This window comes from Strix aluco, chromosome 7, assembly GCF_031877795.1.
Source record: "Strix aluco isolate bStrAlu1 chromosome 7, bStrAlu1.hap1, whole genome shotgun sequence".
Taxonomy (NCBI): Eukaryota; Metazoa; Chordata; class Aves; order Strigiformes; family Strigidae; genus Strix; species Strix aluco.
Genome location: NC_133937.1, coordinates 41,584,846 through 41,603,121, shown reverse-complemented (window position 1 = coordinate 41,603,121; position 18,276 = coordinate 41,584,846). Strand labels below are relative to the sequence as shown.

At 45.2% G+C, this 18,276-nt stretch overlaps 1 protein-coding gene across 3 annotated transcripts in view; it reads right to left on the bottom strand.

Moving 5' to 3' along the window:
- The window catches only part of INPP5A (inositol polyphosphate-5-phosphatase A), a 251,249-nt gene that overhangs the window by 188,721 nt on the left and 44,252 nt on the right, over positions 1-18,276 (bottom strand). For all 3 annotated transcript variants that reach the window (XM_074831614.1, XM_074831617.1, XM_074831616.1), the window contains exon 2: positions 123-164. In XM_074831614.1, coding sequence (XP_074687715.1) covers positions 123-164 — 42 coding nt within the window. The remainder of the gene's footprint in view (positions 1-122; positions 165-18,276) is intronic.

Genomic DNA, 18,276 nt, shown 5'->3' with positions numbered 1-18,276 from the left:
GGACTGGTTTTGAATATAAAATAGCAACTTCAACTTCACAAAGAAAAAGATCTTGACATTATTAATTAAAGCCAATAAGGAAGTGTGCATAAAACTCCATGAGAAAATAAGCTTTACCTTACCTGATAAAATTCCCGAAGCCAATTCTTCTGTAAATTTTCTGGCTGAAAAACAAAATACAAAAATTCATTAAGAATAAGAGTAATATATTTTTATAATAATATCCCAATACTTATTGCTTTCCTCAGTGCATTCAAAGTGGGGAGCTTTTTCCACAGTTAAAGAAAAAAGTACAATCATGAGGATGCTCCTCCACAAGTGCCCATGGACAGACCTCTCCTTTTTGCTTCCAAGTCCCTTCTCAGATTTTCACTAAGGTCATACATTTTGCATATGACTTCACAACGTTTGTACGCATACAAGATTATCAAGCAATTAAATCAACACACTTGGTACGTATTGAAATATGTGCTTTTAAAAGTACACGTTCATTGGCTGGATATCAAAAACTTCTTATGAAGTGCTGATACCCAGCTCTTGCAAGCTGAGCTTCAAGGTACACGAATTTACTTCTAACAAACTGGCTCAGAGGAACAACTGTGCTTTTGCGGGATGATTGAGCACATTAGAACTCCTGTTAAGGACAAACTGGGAGAAGCGTTTCAAGATTGCTACAGAAGTTATGAAAACTGAAGCAAGCAGTAAAAATATAGTAAGTATAAAGCTCTGCCTTTTCAGAAACAGCCCAGCCCAGATACAATTATGGATGGAAAGAACTAATTTTCACACATGAAATGCACAGCTACAAGAAAAACATTTGTTGAGTTTTGGCTTCAACATCAAGACTTCTGGATAATTTTTGCGTCATAGTGGAGAATAAAAACCCAAATCAGACTTTTCTCTCACAGCAATAGCAAGAATGTACAGTATCTGTGGGAGGCAGCAGAACGTATTGAACTGGAAACCAGAGAGATGTCTCAACATCCTCCCTTTACTAACAGTTATGACACCAGCTGCCTGGAGGCAAGCATACAGACATGACATTTCTGTTCTGCTCTATTTTCCTATCAATTCTGTTACTTTCAAATAGTTATATACAACTTTGAACTTCCTAATTTGTACTGACTGCTTGTTGCAAGATTTGCCCGTAGGTGGCTATAAAGATCTGTAAGTAGTCAAAAAAAAATTTTTTTTGGTCTATAAGTCTATGAAAGTCATCCAGGTCTGTAAACCTGTAAGGCCTACAAGTCTACAAAAGTTTTTTGAAAGCTGAGGGAAAAAAACACCATGTTTGTCCCTTGCTATCCATCACCTCCCTTTTGTTGATTACTCCTTGACAATTCTGCAATTCAGACACTACAAGAAGGTGAAATTTTCACTCCTTATGAACAATTATTTTTCCCAGCAATGAACCTTCTCAGTATTTCCCACGGAAGTTATTGCTCTTGGTGTGAGGGAGCCGCCGATGCGGGGACATGGGGGTGGCTGCACTTGGAGCAGCAGCCCCTTGTTCTGCGCCTGAAGCCAACCGGGATGAATCTTGGCCCGTGCTCAGGGACGTCTTAAATTAATAAGCACACAGAACAAAACATCCATGTCTCCCACCCATGCCCTTCACCTCAGCCGAACAGCGTAACTCAAAGCCAGAATAAGGAAGCTGCAGACACAAATAAAAAGCTGAAGGCAGCCAGGCCGGCAATAAAACAGTCCCTCTAAAAATGCCATCTCATTAACTGCTTATTTAGCAACTTAACTCTTTTTCTGCTCATTCTGAACTTAATGAGACAACCCACTGAGCAACAGTAAGTAAGGATTGGTGTTTTTGCGAAAGCAGCAACAAGAGAACAAGCAAACCAGGAGCTGCTGTGATTTCAGGCTGACTTCTAACCTGAAGTTATTGCACAGGAGTTATTGATTTTTTTAATCACTCTACATACAAAACAGATATGAACTGGGAGCATGCTTTGTATATGATTTGCATATGATCTAAACCAAAAGGCCAGATTCAAACTATCAAGAAAGATAGATCCTGGGGATTGTGAAATTTCTAACTAAAATTTTCTGGTAGTTATGAAAGCTAGATAAGCAAGTCCTGCGCTAGGCCACAAGCAGACTTCAGCAGTGCTGTGTATTTATTTTCAAAACAAAAAGCGTGGCCTTACTCAGTAGGCAATAGGTAATTTTATGTTAAAAAACAAACAAACCCCCCACACTCCTCACTTCTCTCTATTTATGCCAGTCGAAAGACGTCCTGGGAACTTCTTAAGTTTTAAGAATAATCCAAAATTAACAGAAGTCAGTCATAGACGATTCTGTGATTTTCATAAACCCATTAAAGAAAACCAAACCCCACTTCAGCCTATATTTACAGACAGGAACTAAATGACAGGTGACACAATATCCCAAAGAATGCAAACCTGAATGAGGCAAACGCACCCCAGAGTGCAGGGCTATTCACTGAGAGCCTCACCTAGTTTCAGACAGAGTCTTTCTACATTAAGCACAACCATAAGGTTTTTATTTAGCATGTTTTGAGATTCTCAGTTAAACCAGAGTGCAAATCTGCAAATAAGGATGGTGCAGCTATTCACATTAATTTATACTAGCTACGGCTTTTTAAGGGAGAAAAAATTGCTACCAATCAGGAATATTTAAAGCAAGTTATTAATACTTGTGGAATCCCAGGGAGAAATGAAAGCACAACCTCACTTTTGTTTTTAAATACTACAGCAAGTGGTAAAAGTTCCTCCATTTACTACATGGCTAAATGAAAACACTGTAAGATTAAACATGAAAACAACCCTGTACATCAGAGGGAAGTTGACAAGACAGCTCCAGGGCCCTCCAGCAGCTCCGCACCTACCTCCCATATGCCAGATGAGATGGTTTTTGAGAAATCAGATCAAACATTGAAAAATCTGTCAAACTGAATCCCAAGCAGTGACAGCAGCCCCTCAGACAAGCAACCTACAGAGGCTCCTTAGAGCGCACAGTGACCCCAGGCTTACCCAACCCTTCTACCATGATCCGACTCTTCTAGGACTCCCAGCTCCCCTCCCCAGTGCGGCACCCAAAGGCAACCTCTGTTACAAGGAGGAATGACGACTTGGCTCCCAAGAAGGGACAAGGGGTTACTGGGTTTTGTTTCCTGTGCTCCCAGTCCTTCCGATGCCCTGGGACATTGCTCACAGTGAGGGCACAGAGCAAGAATTTACAGCAATAAAACATCATCAAAACACCATCTAACTCATGCTGAAGCAGCAGGAAGAGGCTACAGTAGTGTAAAACCAGATGGCCCTAGCCTTAGCGGCAGCTCTGCCATCCCAGCTCTTGGAGATGTACTGGGGATCACCGGACCCTTCTGTGGCCAGTGACCCCCCAAGATGAGTCACGGCAGAAAGCCAGTGACACGCTTGCTTGTGCTGCCTTCGCTTCCCAGCCTGGGACAAGGCAGGCCATACTATTTAATTGTCTTCATTACAGCTGTGAGATCCTTGGATGACAGATATTATAAATGGAGAGCATCACTGTATCGATCCATACCTCCCACTGGAGGAGATACAAATACGTATAGAAAACTCGGAGCTCCCTAGAAAATTCAAAATCTCAAACCTATGCGAAACAAATCCACAGCAACTACCTTTTGAAGGTAGATCAGGAATGTGTTTTGAATGTAAGCAGGAGTCAGCCACAAGCAATGATTATAATAAAAGCTGTTAATAGCATTCCTGTTGCCACATTTAGCTATTGCAGTATCTACTACCTCACGTACTTGTGAAAAAGCATGAGCAGTCTGCAAATAGATTCTTGTGGAGGAACAGTTCTTTGGAGTTTGGTTTTAGTTTGTTTCTTTTTAAAAAGTTATTTCTTTTCTTCTTATTTTTAACCCCAACAGTCAGTACATGGAAGCCAATGGCAGATGTCCTCTGTGGAGCTGCTGTGCACTGAGAACTTCAGCGCAGAAGAAAGGATCCGATCCCACCGACGGCCTGGACAACCCACACCTGACTCCTTGTGAGCAGAAATTCAGCGCAGCTCCATACCCTGCCGATATAATCGCTCCTGACACCCACCATATTTTAGATTTGCCAGCGTTCAAACAGAAAGAGCAAAAATGAATTCAGGTCACTAAATAGAGGTACACCTAGTTTTACAACTTTGCTTGCCTGCACACCTCTTTAATTAACCACAGAGAACAAAGTCTAGGGGGGGAAGGCATTTCTAGAAATAATTCCAGAACTAAGCCAGGTACAACAAGATGAAGGAAGCCACCAAAAGCTGCAGGACCTTCCCAATTTTCTCCTCACCAAGCAGCACAACGAAAACACCCAAGCTGCACAGTCGGGAGTGCTCTCTGGGAGTGAGGGGTGTCGGAGAGATGCGAAAGGCTGAGGGCCCAGGGCCAGCTGTGGGGTCAGGCCCTGTCCCCGCCGGGACCAAGGAGCACTGCCCGCCGTCCTGCCCTGGGGCTGGCAGCGGGGAGACAAGGCACCAAACACGGGCCTGCAGCTGAGCACCCAGCTCCCAGGGGCCCATTCTAAACAAGTGAATTCTGTAAAGGGTTGTTAATTGCACCACTGCAGGTCAGAAGTGAGGGGTTGATTGAACAGCTGAGATGCTCTGAAAGGGGTGACGGTGGGTGGCAGAAGCCCAGTGAGGTAAGGTGAAGGGATGCCGAGTAAGGCTTTGTCGCCTGCGGATTCACTCCTCTGGGATCCCCCCCAAGGCAGGGAGGTTTGGAGACGCAGTGACAGAAGCACAAATCAGAGCAGGAGAAACTTCACTGGAAGATGCCAGTCAAGTCCCTTGGCAGGTAATTTTGGGAGATACGATGCTAATGGGGCCCTGGGGCTGCCCACAAGGGCTCCTTGGTGCAGGGCCGGGGGTTTTGGTGAGCCCCATGGTGGCTGCGACTCACCCCCCACCTGCCCGCAGCTCGGGCTCCTGCCCAGGCTGACCGTCACCTCGCTGGCTCTGTGGGACTTGGCAAGAAGGATCCTGCCACGCTCCTGACCACCATGCCCTCCTCCTACGGTCCCTCCTGGGACACGACCACATCCTCTCTTTCCTTTTTTACCACTGTGTGGTAAATTCTGTAATCTAGCCCTCTGCCTCAAACTCCTTCCTGGTCACCTCTGTATAAATGAAACAACTTCAAGTTTTGAAGGACTGGAGATAACAATCAAGTGGAAAGGTAATTTATCTTCCTCTTATTTTTCTGTCTAAAAATAGGCACATTATATTTCATGTCTTCCAGAGTCTTTGGCCTTCTTCCCACCCTTTCTCTTCACACTCTGTCCTTCATTAAATTATCTCATTCTTTTTGTAGTGTAACTGAAATTAATCTTTTCCTTGTCCTCTTCAATGCTAAACCCTTTTATACCCATTTACCGATGAACCGATTTCTCCCCATTCACTAATCCAAACCCTGCTTTATCAGACTCCTTGTTTCTGGTTTCCCTCACCTCCAGTCCTGCATCAGGGACTTGGGTTTGCTTGGGGTCCCCCGCTGCCTGCACAGCAGCCTCAGCTCACACTCTCAGGGACACGCCAAAGGGTCAACGGGCTCGAGTAACATCAGGAAAGATGAAAGAAAGACACAAGACAAAGGTTGGAGCATCCCTCCAGAACGGGTCTCTCTCCTGAGCGCCAAGTGCTTTTTTTGGACACCATCCCCCCTTGTCCTCGCGGCTCCGGCCGCTCCACCCTGTGCTGAGAGCGCTGAGCCTGCTCAGCACGGCTTCCTTAGGAGTGTTTGCCTGCTTTAGGTGCGATGTTCCAGCTGAGCAGGTGCGCACAGGCCACCTCCTCAAACACACACAGAAGCCTGGGAAGTTTGCCGTTCTTCGGGCTGTGCTGTTGTAGTTGAGCTCAGCAAATATCCCAGAGCCTTGGGGAGCACGGTTCTGGTTCCATCCCACCATTCCATCGAACAGCACACGTTTTGACTCAGCCACAAATAGAAACCCCACCCTCCAAAACAGCCATGACTTTCTAGACTGCAGAACCACGTGGGATCCATGTTAAAATAACAGGACACGTGCACCACACGCCGCTGCTCCCTTCAATTAAAAGCTGTTTTGACCTTTTCCTGGAATTCTGAATCCCACTAAAACCATCTCTTTTCATGCCGAGTTTCCATTTGAAGTCTATTTATGTCACACTGGTTACTGTATTGGTCAGGCTTATAAGAAAGAGTAGTAAGCTTGGGAACACATGGATACCACATGAGTTGGTAATATCCCGAAAACAAGCAGCTTTTCAAAATGAACACACAAGTAGTCTCTCTTCTCCCCAGTGTTTCCATTTCCTGCAAAATTACACCCAACAGCCAAAAGAAAGCTTTAAGCCTGTTGCAAAAATATATTCAGACAGGGAAGAAGTCTTTTCAAAAAAGGAAAGAGAGAAAATATATTTAGACAGGGTAAGAAGCCTTTCATTCAAAAGGAGAAAAAGGAAAGAGAACTAAGTGAAACTAAATTAACAGCCTGGAAAATTTCTTTTTAGTTTCATTCAGAGGGAAATGGAAGAAAGTAGATGAATTATAGAAAGCAGGTTCTATTTTGTGAAGTTTATTTTTAGTGAAGAATAGACTCATTTTTTAAGCTAGAAGAAAAAAATTCTTGACTCCCTTTGTGAAAACTCCCTGAACTCCAAAATTAACACAGAGGAGAACTGGTTGGACTCTGCACACTGCCTTGAACAGAAGGTACAACCAACCAAAAGCTCTAAATGCCTGACTTCAATAGCCCTAAGAGCCCCATGTGGGCTACGGGATGCCCTGGAATGCTGAGCTCCGAGGGCTTCTCGGCACTGCACAGCTACACACTGGCCCTGCTCAAGTCGTGTATCCCAGGGATGCAGTCCCAGGCAGTACCGAGCCTTTCTAATCTCCTCCCTTCAATCTACGTGCCATTCAGAGAAAAAAAAAAAAGAATTAGAGGCTATTTTCCCCTGCCTTTGCTATGTTTGGTTTTCTACTTATTTATTGAAAAACAACCTTTAATCAAGTTTTGTTTGATCAGTTACCAGGTTTACTCAAAAACTGGTTTCAGGTTCAGCAACACAACTGTTCCAGCTATTTGCTAGAACTGCTTAGATGAAGATTTAAGATTAAGATTTTTGATCTCCTATAGTATCTTTAGAAGTTTACTGGCAACTTCTTGACATTTATATTCAAAGATCTATTGGAATGAAATCTTTTCTTACCTTCAAACAGACTTGTAAGCACTCCCATTGCTACGCTCTAAATATCAAACTATACAGATGATGCTAAAGAAAATCCGTATCAAACGGGTACTATTATCATGGCATTTTGTACCAACTTTACATTTAGAGTTGACAAACAAAAAGATGATAACCTGCATGTTATATTCACATTATTAGTTTAGCACATTTCAAAGTCACTGTAGACAAACCAGCCAGGATCAACAGGAAAACAAGAATTACTCACGAGTCTGAGGAAGACTTCTACGGAAAAGTGCAGATTCTTCAAAATCTGAACTTTTACTTAAATGCTGTGTTTTTATTACATACATCTGCACAAACATCTTCCAAATGCAAATGCAGTATCACTTACTTCAATGTTTCTGAAAGCTCATAGCTTTCCCAAGCGGCAGTAGGAGAAAAGAGCCCTATCATGCTGCCGTCATACCCCACAGACTGACAGTCACTAAGTTCAAGAAACAGATGCACAGGAAAGTAATATAATATAACGAGACTGATTAATGCAGTTGGAAAAAATGGGGCTTTGGACAGACGAGTCTTTCATTGTAAAGTTTAAGGCAGCTTTACTCCTGGGCTGTGAAGAGCAGTGGCTCATTGGATGCAGAATTAAGCGCCACAAGGAAGCAAAGGCAGAAGGTGGTGCTCGGGGTGGAACAGCGCGTCAGGGGATGGGAAGGAGAAGGGACTGGTGCCCACCCTTCCCACTCCATGGGACGCTCGACTGTCCTGCCAGTGCTGTTGGAGACAGACACAAAGCAGAGGGCCAATACCGAGAAGCAAAGATGGTCTATGCCTGAAGGAGAAGGGCTGCAATCTGCAGCCAAAGACCTCTCCCCGTCCTGGGGAGGGTGGCAGAATTCATGGACAGACAAACAGACAGGCTGTCCTGGACTGATGCCCCGCTGGACAGAGCCTAGCCGGCACCAGACCCGCTGCAGTGTTGGGTTAGTAACTAAAAATGCAGTCAACCCCTATTTTGTTTACCTTCTTCTCTGTTGATCTCCTTTCCTGGGAGTGGGTCTAAATCAAGACACAATACATGGTGGGAATAGAGAAAGAAACTGAAACAGTTATGGCTTCCTACAGAGTAATGCAGAAAACACACTGCTTGTGGCCCCCGCAAGGAGAAACGCTGCAGGACGCAGCCACGGCGGCTCTCCAGAACCTGAGGCAAATAAATGGGCCATAGCCCAGTGGCGTGCCCTTGCTAGCACTCACCTCCAGCAGAAACAGCAGGAAAAACAAAAGTCTGGGCTTCCTGTCAAAAACCATCACAAACTGAAAGAAAGTTAGTAAGCATCCACTACCTGTTTTGAAGGCTCTGTGTTTCCACATTACTGAAGCTGTCTACAAACTACAGTACACGTGAGAGATCAGCACCTCTCCAAACAACAGAAACTACATGTACCCAGGCTGTCAGAGACAGCCCTTCCCAGCCAGGGACGGTGCATTCAAAATCCAGTAGCACCCTCTCTTAAACATAGGAAATGCAGCTTAAAACAGCAACACCAAAGGGAACTGTTAAAGAGTAAATGAACTGTTCTGGCCACATCTTTAGAGAAGTATCAGGAATGACGTTAATTGAACTGAAAGTCACGAAGCAATGATCAAGCGCCTACCTCTTCAAAGGACCTGGATTAAAGATGTATATACTACAGTTGAGACCAAGACCAGAATTAGTCTCACCTCTAACGACCAAGACAGGGAAGTGGAAAGAGCCACCTGCCTTTAACTCCTAAAAAGCAATGGTAGCACATGCTGTCAGGACTCCGATCTGGACAAGATCTTCCAAAACCCTGAGGGCCTCACTGCCCTTGAAACCAGTCTAATATATTACGAGAAGATCCTAAAACAGAGAAAAAAAATCCAACAGCTCCCCACAAAAGCAACACTAGTAGCGGACACCTCATGAGCAGCAGCTGAAACAAGCTGTAGCTCTTCAGCTGACAAGGCCGATGCCGTCACAGCGCTTAGCAAAGCAAAAGTCAAACTTGCCACTAACACCAGACTTCAGCAATTGCATCTTGCACCGCTGAAACCAACTGTGCTTTTCACAGAGTTCTGACAAACTTCTGGCTTCTGAATGGCCAAGACAGCGATGTGACCTCAGAGGTACAAAGGCACAGCTCAGCAGCGAGACACGCCAGAAGCAGAGCCATGAGAAACGCTCTCTGGAGAACGGCGTACGGCACATGAACAAGCATCCTTACATCTATCAGAGCGCAGAAATACAGCTACGTGAACAGCACGCGGGAGAGAGACCACAAAGAGACACCGAGTCACTGCTAGAGGAAGCAGCACAGGACCCACGTAAGCCTCTGGATTTCAGGGGAAGTCGTGGGGGACTCTTCTGTAGGGAATGGGTTAATACAGCCACATGCACAGAAAGTAACTTGCACCTGGGAGTAAGCCTGGGGATTTTAAAGAGCCAAGATTTTAAAGGGCCCAGAGGTGCCTACAACTGGCCGCGGCAGCAGCCACCAGCGTATCGATGTGAGTGCGGAAACCATGGCCACGGAGAGATGGGAACTTCACCATGGTGAGGATGAACCTTTACAGGAGAAAACACAATGCAGCGATGTGAAGAGCAGTGATCCATGGTACCACTGCAGTGTGGCGGAAATGGCTGAAAGCCCGAGTCCTTGGACAGGTACAGGATAGACCATGAGTGTCCAGACACGGTCCCTTCCGGCGTGACCTTGTGATGAGCAGGACTCCGGGGCTGAAGCACAACCTTGCTCCGATGCCAAAGAGCCTCAGAGCAGCCACTGAGTAGGGAAGAGACCCAGTGTTCCACCTGTCAACACAAGTACAGTCACTGAACAACACAGCACCTGCAGAAAACAAACCTCCTTCTGGACACAGGAGAAGATTCAAATGAAAAAATGAATTAAAACAATAAATGCTTCTCATTGAAGAACACCTGTTAGCAAAAGTGTCCCCAGATTTAGTTTATCTGGGGGGCTGGGATGTACAAAGCGTGGTAGCTGGCGCTCCTGCGCTTTAAGGGAGTAGGAGGAAGAACAACTGAGTTACTGCACGTCAGTCACTTGCCCATCCTGACCTGACAAGAATAAAGCCCATTAAAAACTTCTCTAGTTTGAAAAAGCGCATCTTTTCACCCTGCTGCGTGCAGATCTCAGCGTAACCAGCACACACCGCCGGGCCACTCGGCAGAGCCACGCTGGACGGCTCAGCCTGTCCCCTGCCCAGCCCAGCGGGCTCCCAGGCCCTGGTGCAAGCTGCTCCTGGGGCCCAGGCGAGGCGGCTGTCGGCAGGGGCTGGTCACAGCAGCAACGCCGGAGAGGGTGAACAGCAGCTCCCCACAGGCCAGGCACAATGGTGAGCGGGGAACAACATCAACACGCTGCTCGTTCAACAGGACTGGGAACTTTCCTTCCTGCCCTGAAGAGCAGCTCTGTCTCAGGTTCTCCATATGGATATTCAGGAGCCCCTCCTAAACTTCACAGGCATAAAGGAACAAAAAGTCCAACAAAGAATACTATTCAAAGGAAAAACAAAACAAAAAAAACCCCAAACCCAACCAAACCCAGTCATTACCAATGGAAAAAATGAAGTTCAAATGGCAAACTTGAAATTGGTCACCTAACTGAGCATGAACAACGCTTGCATTTAATAAAGGATGATTCAAGGGCTGTGACAAAGCAATCTACCATTCATGTGAACACTTGTATCTCAGGAAAAAGTTTATGAATCACATATGATACGCAAGTACAAAGGTGAAAACTGCACCCCAAGTATATTGCAGCAATACAGCTTTAGAGCGATGGCCAAGTACTGCCAGAGCCGAAGGGCAGCACGACACCAGAAGAGCCCTCCTGCGAGGTCTGCCAGCTTGTGGCTGGCCAGCGGTGCCACCCACACTCCTTAAAAAAAAAATATCAGGAGAGGCCTATGATTTGTATATGCTATTACTTCGCAAGACTCTGGTTCAGCAACTCATTTCAAATGTGTTTATGCCCATCTCCGCTGACAACAGAACTGCAGAAGGGGCCTGAGCCGAGACACGGGTTCGAGTGCTTTGCAGAGAGGACTGGGCCCAGTGCCGGATTATGCCAGGGTGCTTTTCACCAGCGTACCTGCAGTGACACCGGGTACCTCTACCCAAGCAGCCGGTGTGCAGAAAAGAAGGACAGCAACCCACTGGGCTGCATCTCCACTGCAGGAAGGCGACTGCTTGCCTTTGGGCGGTATTGGTGGCTGGGAGGCTTTGAGACAACAGCCACCGGCCATGGATGCCGCCAGCCCCCAACCCTCCGGCACAGCCGACACGGAGCGGAGAACAGGACACCCAGATCCTGCCGCAGGCGCCGGCAGCGCCGGGTCTGGAAAAAACACTTCACATGAAAAAGTGCTTAAAGCTTTCGTCGTCAGCGCCGAACTTCCTCCGTACGCAGCGCTGCGGGATTTACACAGCTAATACTTTCTTACAGGCTTTCACAGTCAATTAAAGGCCATGCCTGCCAAACACCTGGAAAACACATTCCCAGCCGCAGAGGAGCGTAAGTGAAAATACACAGCCGAACTCATGAGTGCCCAAACACTGCTCTGGCCCTTCGTTTGTCATGTGTGCCTTGGACAGACTGTCAGTTAGCCAACACACAGCTTTAATAATTGATATAACTCTATTTTTATAAAAAGTAAGTTGCTTGATAACCTGTAAGCCAACCCCATCCGCAGAGGTGCCCTCTTTCCTCAGCCTATATCATTCATATCAAATGTCTTAAGTGGGCAATGGTGATACAAGAGTCGCTCTAATCGTGGGTCATAAACAAAAAAAGAAAAAAGAAAAGAAGGAAAAGCAAACATTTCCTTTTCCTTCATAATGCCATACTGTTCATATATACATATGAATAAAAACCTAGTAAAGCAGCAGGCTTAGGAAAGGTGTGCGGGTATATATGTGTATGTGTGTGCTTATTTACATACGTGTGTGTTTACATATACATCAATATATTCCAAACAAAGTGTCAGCATCTGTCCCAAGTCTCTTTGCTTTCTCAGTTAATCCAGTGTCAGAGAACAAAAGAAAAAGACTTCTCGACACTAACGAAGCTCAGCTTTCAATTACAGAACTCCCACGCTATAATTAATTGAAGATACATGTTCTTTCATAACTATTTTTAGTAGAGTTAAATAACAGGTAATTTTCTTAAGGATTACATTACACTGAGACAGAGCAACAAGACTTTCAGACTTCCAGAATTGTTTGTGTAGAAAATAACCTGGTATATCTGATGGCAACAAGAGCAGGCTCACGCAGGTCTAATTCATCCAGATAGATCTCCCCACAGGGGTTTTAAAGCATTTTAAAACAACACATTTCTGAAGGTTCACAGCACGCGGACGGTATCTGTTCTCTGCCATACCTGTGAGCAGGTATGCACAGCACCCATGGGTGTGCACAGCACCCTCAGCCGTGCCATGGGCTCCCTGCACGGCCACGTCTGAGCACACTCTGCAGCGGGAGAGACCAGACCACAACCCTGAAGGGCTCATCCCTGTCCACGCCCTGCGGGTAAAGTGAATCCAGCCAGGTGCAAGCACACTACAGTAACTACCAGTGAATAATGATTCACAAGTAACTGCAAAGGCTGGAATAAAAAAACCACCATGAATCTTAACTAGACTGACCCTAGCGAACTCCCAACGTGTTTCAAATTTAACTTCTATTACCAACATCTTATTGAAAGATTAAAGGCTCCTAGATATTTGAATAACCAGCATGTTAAGAGTATTAACAATAAGAGTTAATCCAACACCCGGTATTTACAACACACAAACTATAATTGTTAGCAAATAGCAGGGATTAACCACATTAATACACTCAAGTTTACAATTACTTTGTAACCTGATTTTGGAATGGCATGGGGAAAACAAACGCTATGCTGAAAGAGAGTGTAAATTTAAATTAACCTGTTCTTGCACAGGGATAGATAAAAATAGAGCTCTGGCAATATTCACAAGCAACCACCATCACGGTCTAATCTTGTGTATTTGTGGGGTTTCCTTCTTTATATGTTTTAAATCAGATCTTTAAAAACTCCCAGTAGGTTGTAGATAAGAAGTACCTATCCCCATATTCAACAACTGTTTTTTTTAAACACACACGGTATGAAAACATTTGTTTTTAGGATCCAGTTTCAAAAGTTAAATCTCAAGTGCCTTTCTTCCCAAATCCCACAAGAAAAATCACTGAGCCAACAAACTTTGAAAAATGACATAAACAAAAAACCCCACCACACCCACCACTGCCACAACCAGAATGGATTTGTTAATCCCTAGTTTTTGAGGGTCCTCCTGCAAAGCCTTGCCTGTGCTCCAGGTGCTCTGTAGCACAGCCCAGAGAGGAGCAGCGCTGCCCTGACTTGTGCCTTCCAGTCATGGCGGGGGGTGGGCACGGACCCACCACTCCGAGCAGAGGATCAAGTAGTGCACAATTAATGGGTCATCACCCTGCAGACACCAGATCTGCCCACTGCAAGCAACCTCTGTTAACCTCTGAGGAGCTTAGCAAGCAGAGATCTTCTTAGCAAGCAAGGTAAGCAAGAGAACTTACACATGGACTAGAGGAAAGGCAAAGAAAATCCCTGTCAGTCACCGACAGGAGCCTGACAAAGAATTTGCCTCTCCAAGCCGAGCCAAAGTGGGATGCGTTGAGAGCTGTCTACCTACCCTGTAGCTGTTACTGCTACCACCTCATTTGAATTTTCGTATGTCCAAGCTGTGACAGGGACATAGTTAAAAATTCAGGAAATTTTTAGCTGCAGAGCTCCTATGAGGCAACAAAGACACAACAATGAAAGCAGCCACTAAAGCCAATGATCAAAACAGTTCTTCCTGTAGGCTAGATTTTACAGAGGCTTGAAAATATCCTATATATCTTACCAATCCTGTCGGCTGTGACAGTGACAGACCTTTTCACAGATGTACTGCGCTGCTATCTTGAAGCAGCACTTGCCATAGACTCCCAGTGCCTCCTACACAAGAAATAAATGTCCTGAAGCATCATGGCTTGGCCATTCTGGTGTGTACGTACCCCACTACACCCGCGGCTTTGTGACCCCTGATGAGCCAAACAGCTCAGGGAGTAACTGCAGAGTAGGAGGCCAGTGTAAAATACTGTCTTCAATTAATAAGGTAGAACGTGTTCCGTGGAAAAAGAAAAGAAGTAACGTTATGTAAACGCTCACTTTTGTAGACAGGAACTTTCATGAACTAAAGCTCGAGAGCTGAAGTTCACGAGCTATATCCACTAGTGTACAGCAGCATCTATCAACTACTCCAAGCAATAAATGCTCTTCCCTCAAGAAGATACCCACATTTACAAGCCAGATGCCCTTTGACTACTGGGCACTGCTCTGCCGGGATGAAAGTCCGAGGCTTTCCCAGCATCACTGCGGAATCAGTTCCAGGACTAACACACCAGCAATGTGCAAGCTGTCAGTGAGGTGGCTCCAACGCACACTATTAATTCAGAAGAGATCTTTCATGCCAAAATACCATAGTCCTGAGCATGACGGTCAATTTACTGCCAAGTGAAGCATAGGGGATGCCAAAATGCAGTTCATCACACTAATAAAGAAATATGTAGTGATCTAACATAAGTATTTGATAGCAGAGGAAACCGTGTGAAAGTTGTTTACATCCTATTTCAGAAATAAAGTACCGAGGGAGACACTTAGAAATTAATTTCAATTTATCTAGAGAGTGGGTTTTCAGCATATATTTTTTCTTCTCCTTACTGCTGTGCATGTTTCTGTAATAAGCACATCTTTGATCAATGGCCCAATCAATCCACAAAGGTTATTCACAGCTTTATTCAGAGCCACCATGTGGAAATGCCAACGCTGGTCTGGCGATGCCAGGAGGGAGCCCAGCAGAGAAGGTTTAGAACAGACAGCGTTTTCCTGTGGGATAACACCCTCCATCAGCAAGGCTCCAGTAAACACACAGCATCAGGCTTTGCCGAGACAAAGCATCTCACGCTGCAAAGGAGCTCCTGGATGGGCAATCCAGGATTGATGGGGATTTAAACTGCACCGGGGCCACTATTAGCAGTGGGAAAATGAGTCTCTGCCAAATTCTGTCCCAGCAGGAAATTCAGCCCAGACTGCTCTGGGTACCTAACGAAGGGCTGAACACACGAGCGATGCGCGACCAGGGCACCGGCTCCAGACAACAGCAGGTACCAAAAATTCAGTGTGGCCTCATTCGTTGCTCAGCTCAGGTGAAGGGGCCCAAGGAGTCTTCTCTTGACAGGTGAAACTAGAGCAACCTCTTCTATTGCTGTGTGTCACAACCAGGTCTCCGTAAGCAAAAGCCAACGTTTGGGGTTTGCTTTATACTGTAAGGATGGGGGGAAAAACCCAACCAATCAACCAAAACAAAAAACCAACCACCCACCCAACACAGGAAGCATCAGTTGCCATATATATATACGTATATGTTATTACTGACACCTTGATCATTCAGCAGGGACATAAGGGGAGCCAAAACCTCTCCCCCTTCTTGCATCCTCGGGATCCTCCAGGAGGAAGCTTATGTGCTACAATTGCACTTAACATGCAGTTGCTCCAGGAGGAAAAAAATTTAAGAAGAAAAATATCTAAATAATTCTTTATGGTAAAAATAAAGTCTAAGAGGAGAAATAACACTTCAAAGCCAAGGTCAACTGACAAGAAACAATTTAGAGAAACAATGTGCTAAAAGGGAAACAGTTTTGCTCAATTTTATTAATGTTATTGATGCAATTGCCAAGAAGCTGAAACAGCAGACCTGATATATGCAATTGGAAATAACATCGCTGGTATTCTGTTAAGTTTTCATAAAAGACTATCAGATGTCTTGCAGACAGACAATCTTATAAAGATATAAATTGTCAGAGACATATGCATGGCCCTTTGTGAAGTGTTTTATGCAGTCAGTTTTAGCTTAAAGAGAGGCAAGCTCTCAGATAAAATATATAAATACTTTCCTGTTGCTTTTAAAATAGATGTACATTTAAATCTGGCATTGATATTCATTTGGAAACCTAAGTATCAAGCAATGTTGAAATAGTGATTTTTAGATGTCTAGAATTTTGATTTCTCCAGTTCTTTATTTTCATCTACAAATCTTTGGGACTGTGTTTGGGCCCTGATTACAGAAAAGAGCCTCTTGCTATATAATCCCTTAACAGTACCAAGGCCCCAGGGCTGCTGTGCATAAAGACTGGATGTACAGTCAGATTTTCTGGTTTCAGTCAGGATACACCTTTAAACAACATGTCAGGGCTCCATTCTCATGTTACAAGCGGAGAAACAAGAAAAAAAACCCCAAACATAGTATGTTTCGAAAGTGAAGGTTTTACTGGAAAGTGAAGGTTTTACTGTTGTGTGTCCCTCCCCCTGCCACTTCTCAAAGAAAAACATGCACTAGATCATATGAAATGGAGTTCCAGCAGCTTTCATGAAGAAAATAAAGAACAAACACGAGATAGAACCAAAAATATATTCTAAATTCTAATTTCTGTGATGCTCTGTTAATTCATATGAGGTTACTACAGTGTCAAAAAGGCAGACTTAAGGTAATTTTAGGATTTACATAAATACTCGATTGAAATGAGCACAAACCAGGCAGTAGTTTAGAGTTCACGTAAAAGGATATCTGTTCATTGCTGCACGTGAACAGGGCAGGCAGTGACCTCAGAAAACACACCTCATACCCACGTCTAGGAGTCATGGTAAGGGCCAACCACAAGAAATACCTGTGACAGATGAACTTGACAGACCTGGGGGGGGGGGGGGCGGGGGGGTGGGTGGAGCCAGAGGGAGGGGGGGCTCTGTCTCTGCCCATCCTGCTCCCAGCAGGTCCCCTCTGCAGGCACTCAGGGACATGTCTAGGGTCAGAGTGTCCCCAAGGACAGAGACCCTGCAGCCTCCCTGCTCAGCCACAAGTTTCTCCTCAGGTGTAGGGGAACCTGCCACAGTGCCTGGGCCCGCGGCCTCCCACCCTCGTTCCAGGCTCCACGCAGCAGCGCCTGGCTCACACCTATGTGCTGCCTGAGAAGGGATTAGGGAATCCTGACCAGAAAAATAACTTTCCTGCAGAAAGGAAAGCTTTCATTTGCTTTGAAGAAGAAAAAAAATGGACGACCCACATTGCTCTCAGAGACAGCTATGAAGGAACACACCTGTCAGTCTCCATACAACATTAATGTGAGCACCATCAGGAATTTTACCTTCACAAGGACTTTTAAAAGTCCTAAAAAAATAAGCTAAAGGGAAGCAATTAATTAAAAAGCTGACTATCTCATACACAAAGTGACATTACTTGGTCTCTTATCCAATTCACAGTACTTCAGGAGATGCAGAGGAGCAGGCCAACAAGGCAGGTCAGGAACCAACTGGAAAATCACCTTCTCCAGCACAGGCCCAGCACTTTGGGGACCCCCCCTCAAAGGATCACCCACACCGACTGCTCTACGGCTACAGAGCACTGCATCATTCAGGCCTGCTTGTCCAGGGATGTTTGTGTCTTCATGCAATTTGGGAAAGTTCAGGTCAAACAGCACAGTACTATGCCTTTTTCTGTTTTTAAAGACATCATTTCCATTTACTGAGACAGGACGAAACATTAATCAGGAAAGCAGGAACATTTTGTACAGAAACGCATTACTGGACTATTCCATTTTTTAAACATGCTCTCCAAATCAGGCAGTGATGCAAGAAGAGGCAGCTGGAAATGTCGCTGATGTTGCAACCCTCTTTCAAAGAAGTGTGAGCAGCAATGGGCGCATGGATCACCTCAGGGGCACGGGGAAGGGGGAGAGCTGCCCCTTAGCACTACTGCACAGCACACACTGTGCACCCCACCAGGGCTTCAATCACACACATCTGTGTGCTTCTGCCATGCACGCTGTTTAATTAGCTCCTAAATGAGCAACAGCTGCCCTGCTAGGAAGAGCTCACATTTGTTTTTTTTCTTCAGACCCTTTAAAGGAGCTGCAGGAGTTCAGGAAACCCTGACTAAAATCTGATGTGGTTG